This window comes from Cariama cristata, unplaced genomic scaffold (assembly GCF_000690535.1).
Source record: "Cariama cristata isolate BGI_N322 unplaced genomic scaffold, ASM69053v1 scaffold10107, whole genome shotgun sequence".
NCBI lineage: Eukaryota > Metazoa > Chordata > Aves > Cariamiformes > Cariamidae > Cariama > Cariama cristata.
In genome coordinates, this window is record NW_009628359.1 from 1 (window position 1) to 6,884 (window position 6,884).

The window sequence follows — 6,884 nt, forward strand, 5'->3', positions numbered from 1 at the left end:
TGCCCAGGGAAGTGGTGGAGTCACCATCCCTGGAGGTATTTAAAAAATGCGTAGATGTGGTGCTTAGGGACATGGATTAGTGGTGGAATTGGCAGTGCTAGGTTAATAGTTGGACTCAATGATCTCAAAGGTCTTTTCCAACCTAAACGATTCTATGATTCTACACTTCTCAGCTCAGGCAGAATGGAAACAGCAATGGAAGAACAGGTAGATAAATCTGATCTGTAACAGTTCTATAAGCTAGATAACAGATAGCCACACATAATCAAACTGTTGTTGAGGGCATCTGTGAACCAGCCACATGGATACAGCATACTACGATGGCAGTGACTGACAAGAGCCTTCCACCCTGACATCAGCATAGCCAGCAATCTGGGACTTACCCAAGCAGTCATAAAGAGGGAATGAAGTGTCAATGGTGTTGGTGGAGGTAGAGCGTAGATGTTGGTGAGACACAGCTCTTTGAACTTCTTGCCAATCAGGCTCAGTACTTTTTCTACTTGTTGTGGGGAGCCTGGAAGACAAAAATCCCGCAGAAAGTCTGTAGCATAGATATGCTGAGGACACCTCCACCCTGCGAAGCAATACAGCTACTGGAAGCCTTCTGCACTACCTTGACAATTTAAGTTTTAATAGATTGGCCATGTAACCTGGTATCAGACCAGCACGAGCAACTCAGACTACCAGGCCCCAGTTTCAACAGCTTTAGCCTCCAGTATGAGCCCAATTCACTGGCAGATCTTTTTCAGCCACGATTGATCTAACACCCTTCACAGTCAAGACTGCATTTGCTGATACACATCCCATAGCTCCTCCTTCAAGCCTGAAGTGATCCTGCACAAGATGTTGGTTAAACTACAGCAGCCCAAGATGGAAAGATGCATTCTCACCTCTAGAATACAGGATTCACATGCCAAGGCACAGGTGACTTGGCACATACCTCTACTCTAACAGCACTGAGCAGAAGAGTTTTGTAAAGCACTGGACTCACAAAGCCACTACATCAGTTTAAATTCCTTGCCCAGCTAATTAAGGCCTCCAAGCTACCTGTTAGACCACGAATAAAGAGACATTCCACTTACCTTCAATGTGACAGACTTGGGAGTCACGGAAATAAGGTAGTGTTGAGACATAAATTTTGGCACCAGACGCTTGCCTCAAGAAGCTCATATATCTTCCCTGTTTGCCAATCAAGCGGCCAACTAATTCCTTTATGAAAGGGACAAGAAAGCAACAGTCAGGAAGAGAAATGTAGATCAAACAACACTCTTCTCCGTGGCTTATTTCACCCACATTCCCCGTTCCTGTAGCATAAGGCCAAGCAGATAAATATAAGGCAATGCTGGACCAGCGCAGAATTCAGCCGGTCTGTGAGAAGTCAAGGTAGATACAGATCAGTAAGCACAGCTCATTTTGATAGATCCATCTTCATATCTTGTAGAAGAACACAAAGAAATGATGGGACAAAATCAGGCCTGGTAAAGGCTACTGTCCTTCCTACAGTCAAGTAAAGTCACATCCTCTCCCAATATCTCCCACTTTTTTTTTTTAAAAAGCATGCTACATGCATTTTTCATTCAAATATGAAATACTAAGTTTTAGCAGTTTTTAAACAAGCTAATTAGATTAGAAAGGGAGTAGACAAATTCACAGGAGAGTAAACCAGGCTATCATGCCCATTAGACTACAGAGTCCCTGGACAGCCATGCAGGGTGACAAGGAGACATTTGAGCAAATCCTGTTACTTCTAACTCTTCCACTGACACTTGCCACCACTTACTGTCAGAGATCAGATACCAGAGCAGAAGTGTTGGGCCCAACTCCGTAAGGATAATCCTACACAACGTAAAGTTAGCTACTTTAAGAAAAGTGACAGCCTGTCTTCACTAACCATTGAAATGTATTTTTCTGCTGTAGATCTGCTTCCTTAGCCTGTGTTTTACTGATCCATTAAAATGCATATGAAATGCCTTCACCGGGCTCACAGCATCCAAGCACTCAAGGCAGCACGCTTATCCTGCCGGGAGCTGCTGTCTCACATTACTGGCTGTCAGTATTCAGGTCTGCTGAGAAGCAGAACTGCAAGAGCAATGCTGTGCCAGACAGCCACAGGTGATTTTGCATATACAAAGCAGGGAAGAAGGTATGAACACAGTCATAAAAAACACAACCTCTCTCTCAACCCAAAGGAAAGCTCACTATAAACACAGACACACAGCAGCTCCACAGAATAGCTCAGATGACCGTTTAGCTTGTGAGGAAGGGTTTGGACAGGTAGTTGAAACATAACCTTCCTACACAGTGGAAAGAAAAAAAATTCATCACCTGCTCTTAACTGTGTACCCCGAAAGCCTTCTGAATGCTTTCAAAGCATCAGACTAACAGATTGGGGTGGAAGACAATGGGGAATAATGAGTCCAACAACCAACATTACCCTGAGCGCAGCCCTGACATGCCTCTTGTTTACAGTTGTGTACTGGCTCTTCACTCCATTGAGTCCTAACAGGAGCTAAAGGCTTAAATCCTCGTTGATTTGTTGTTGAGCGCATGGCACTGAGTCAGTACCAGACTGGAAGAACCAGAAGATGGCTACGTAGGGCAGGGCAGGATGCGCGAGCAGGCCAGCGGCTGGTTACCTTTGGGACCTCTATTTCCCAGATAACGTAGTCGGACTTGCTGGATTCTCCTCCTAGCTTAGAGTTCTGGCGAGTCACTGTCTTCCTCATGGCACAGCCACTGTCCACAAAATCCACAGTATTTACATCTGAACCTACAAGACATGCACACATGTCAGCATTCAGACAACCCACACAATCCAGCTACCAGACATGAGGCTATAAAAATACATCTTTTCACAGACAGGTTATGTTGAGCTCTTCCTATGCATTCAGTTGGGATGTCCCTGTATCAGGTTCTCCAGTATTTCAGAAAGGGTAAAGTCCCATCACACATAGCCTGCTGAAAGTTTCCTTTTATTCCTGAAGAATAGCCTGCACACCTCTGGGAATGCAATCGAAGGAGGCCCAAGTCCAGCACAAGTCCTTCAGACACCGTGACACCTTACACAGCAGCAGAGACCGGACACTATAGGTCAAAGTCACCAGCAGAACAAGAGCTATGCTACCACTGCTGCTGCAGCTCATTTCCCCCATGGCCTAAACAGGGCTCTTCACAGGGAGTTCGGCATGCAGGGAGGGACATGCAACCTATTCACGCACTCTTTGCATGGACATCACGTTCCTGCCCCAACAGGGGTTGCACAGTGACCTGAGTGCCAGGTGGGCCCACTGCTAGCTGTGGCAGGGGATTGCCTCTTGCCCAAATTTGTCATATACTTGAAGAAACAAGGTGCCAGAGCTGAGCTATGTTTTGTTGCCAAACCATCAGCTGATACCAGGAACATTACTACTTGGGAAGGGGACAAACTCAAACAGCTTTGTGCTGGTCAGAGCCCAGATACAGTCAGCGTAACACAAGGTTGATCCTTCCTCCAGATTAAGAAGCAGAAGCATGAAGATCCTCACTTGCTTGCAAGTATTCAGACCATCCAGTGCAAGATCAAAGAGAGAAATTAACCCAACAGCTGCTTCACATTTGCCACATCTTAACTACTAACACAGCACAGATGCCTAGAAAGTCAAAGGCAAACAGGGCAGCTGTTTGCCATAGACTTCCTAGGCAAGCATGAGGATTTAAATCTCACAGCCTGGGTGTGAAGGTCAGCTGCACGACCTCTTATCCAACATAGCTATGTTATCAACTTTACCTGCTGTATCCCCTCTCCCCACCCTTTAGCCATCTTGGTGCAGAGGTTTCAGCCCTCATCACCACCAGGCTCCACAACACACTCTTGGACCTTCTTGTCACACCAACATTCAAAACAAGGCAAAACCATTTTCATCCTATAGTTACCCTCACTAGTGAAAACGTTTTGTGGGTTTAATCCTTAATTGTTGGCAAACTCAATCCTGACCTCTTGCAACAAGCAGCATTCCAACTACTTCGTTGCAATTACAAAAGACATCTTGTCATTAAGGGCTGTTGGCACCACAGGGTCCCATAAAGGATTTTAACATCCATCCCTAAGGTCAGATGGGTTAACATTTGCTCAGACAGCTTTGTACTCTGCCAGGCACACACCATCCAGGATCTAGAAGGCAAAAGCAAGAGAGGCAGATGGGGGGACTCCATGAACATTGCTCCCTGTTGGGATTTCTTGGCACGCGCCTACCCTTCAAAGTAAAAAGGCTTCCTGGTTTTATCACAATTCATCAGAGCACTTCCCTGGCTCATCCAGCAGCACCTCAGAAACCTGCCTTACAGCTTCCTTTCAGCAGCAGCCCACAAACACAGATAAGAGCCCAGTGCTTACTAGAGGCCTCCTGAGCTGAAGCAGACACCATTTGTATTAGCAGGTCTCAAAACAGCAAGGTGTTCAACAGCCTGGCCTACATCCAGACACGGTCCATTTCACTGGGCTACTCAAGCACATGCTTAGCTTTAGACAATAAGCTTTGTGCTGAAAGGGGACCAGCCTGTTCACCCCTCTGCAGTATACCCCGAAGATCACCCAGCTAACACTGGATCCTACAGAGATGGGAATTCAGAGAGTAAATGCATATATACCTACCTGCACATGAGGGCTCAATATTCATCTACTGGGGAAGTTAAACATGAAGAGGATCTATCTGAACATGTTCTGAAGCAGAAGGGTTACAGCACATAAAATGCTTCCTCACCACATTTTTGTAGGAGGATTTTCAAATCCCTTACCTCCCGAGTGATCTCCATCCACCCCTGCTGCTCTGCTACACTCACTATGCAAGTCTGGATCATCCTCTTTCAGTATCCCATTACTGTATGGCACTTTGCTGTCTTCAGGTAGCTTCCGAATAGGAAGTTTTTCACTTGGTACTGAGCTCTGCTCAGCAGACATGTCTTGGGTTGCAGATATGCTCAGTGAGTCCGAATGCTGGCCTGATGCGACAGACAGCATTGTGTTCTGCAATGGGTCCTCCACACTTGTCCCACCTTCAGATGCACATGTGCCGCACCCAGAGTCCTCCGTAACCAAAGGCGACTTTTCCAGTGAGTCTCCATGGTTTTCCACAGGAGTCTGATCAACTCCTTGGGACTCACTGCACACAGGGTTCTTTACCCAACAGTCTTTCATATCTCCCTGAACAGGGCTGGATAAACAGCCATGTGTTAAACAGCTGGAATCTGTCACACACTGATCCCGTTCCTCTGTTTGTGGGGATGTCAGTACCACAGCATCACCCTTTGCAGCAATGTTCTCACTGGCTACTGTAGATTTCTCCGCAAGCATCTGATCAGAAGAAACAACACTCGCCATCTCCAGCGGTCTCTCAACTCGGCTGGCAGCTGCCTCGCAGATCCAAGTGGACACATCACTTGTAGCACCAGACAGCACTTCCTCAGTTGCTGCCAAAATGGCCTTGGAAATGATCTGTATTGCTACTTGCTCAATTTTCTCAACTTCTTCCTTGGCCAAACTCACTCCTCCAGTCTTCTCTCTTTCCAATTTGTCTTGTTTTGGCTGTGTGTCCTCCTCTTGACACACAGGTACAGTACTGGCAATTGACTCAGATATCTCTTCTTCCCTGGACTGTTGCAAACAGGCAGACTCCACACTATCTGGTAACATGCTCACTGCAGAATCCTTGTGACTTGATATAACTTCAGCTTCATTATTGAGAAAGGCTTGTGGGGTATTGGGTTCCTTCTCCAATCCCAAGCAAAGGGCTGTCACACAGCCAGTATCTGATAGCACAGTTTCTGGCACCTGGCCTTCCTTAGTGGGCTTAAATGAAGAATCATCTGACTGCTCTGCATTGCAGATCTCCTCCGTGATTCCCAAAGACTCTTGTGTCAATGTCACTGATGCTGATCGCCGCTGATCTTGGGTTGCACTGGAGCTTGAATCCTGTATAAGGCTCACTGCAGCACTGCCATGACAGTTTGTGCTCTTTGAGATCAGAGGGGGAGAAACATAAGCAGGGACACCGCTTTCATCTTGAGATTCTATTATTTCTAGTTTTTCACTGTCGTCCTCAAGGGTGCTGGGCTGAATTGTCGTTACTGACAGGTCTGGAAGGTCCTGTGAGAGATCTAGCCTCTCATGAGTCTGACACAGAAGAGAGGGCGTCGTCGACCCTGCTGACAGCAGGAAGGTCAAGGTTTCATTCTCTAGGCATTCCTCTTCTGATGAGAGAGGCAGTCTTTGAGGAACATGTGCTTCTTTTTCGGGTGATAAATGATTCCCTGGCACTTCTTCCTGCTGCTCTTCTTCACTGGCTATTGCCTGTTTGTCATGATAACTTGCATGCTTTTTTCTATGGGAATATAGCCACCAGCAGCCAAGAAGTGCCAGCACTCCAGGTATGGCATACGAGATGACACCGCAGAAGCGTAAAGCCATTTTACAGAGCCTCAGCAATTACATCTAGAAGGAGAAGCAGAAACCATGTTAAAATAGTCACAGGGAAGGTAACAGAAGGCTAAAGTTTCATAAATGCCTTGAGGTATTTCTATTAGCACGAACAGGCATATTTTCCAGCTGTTCTTTAAATTCATATCTCTGTTCTACCAGCAGATCAGAGAACAAGATCCTTATCTAAGACTAGGGGTATCTGGACATTTCTCACCATTATACTCCTCAATTTCACCTCACCTTGACACTTGAAACAATTTCACCTTCTCTCCTGCCTCACCATTGCAGGTCAGTACTACACACAAGGACAGCATCCTGCACTGCAGCTTCTCCAGCATCAGGCTGGGTTCACACCACAGCTGGACCACAAGCATTCCAAGACACAGACTGGATACACCGCAGGTCTCCCCCCTTCTCCGCTTGAAAGGCA

The 6,884-nt window shown here is 46.4% G+C and overlaps 1 protein-coding gene across 1 annotated transcript; it reads right to left on the bottom strand.

Moving 5' to 3' along the window:
• Positions 1 to 383: 383 nt before the first annotated feature.
• Positions 384 to 6,442, bottom strand: LOC104165210 (A-kinase anchor protein 1, mitochondrial-like; the record flags this gene model as incomplete). Its single annotated transcript, XM_009704786.1, has 4 exons — positions 4,774 to 6,442; positions 2,637 to 2,770; positions 1,083 to 1,209; positions 384 to 514 (listed from the first exon to the last, which is right to left on the bottom strand). Coding segments are annotated over exons 1-4 (2,061 nt in total), but the record flags the coding sequence as incomplete, so codon positions are not given.
• Positions 6,443 to 6,884: the final 442 nt, after the last annotated feature.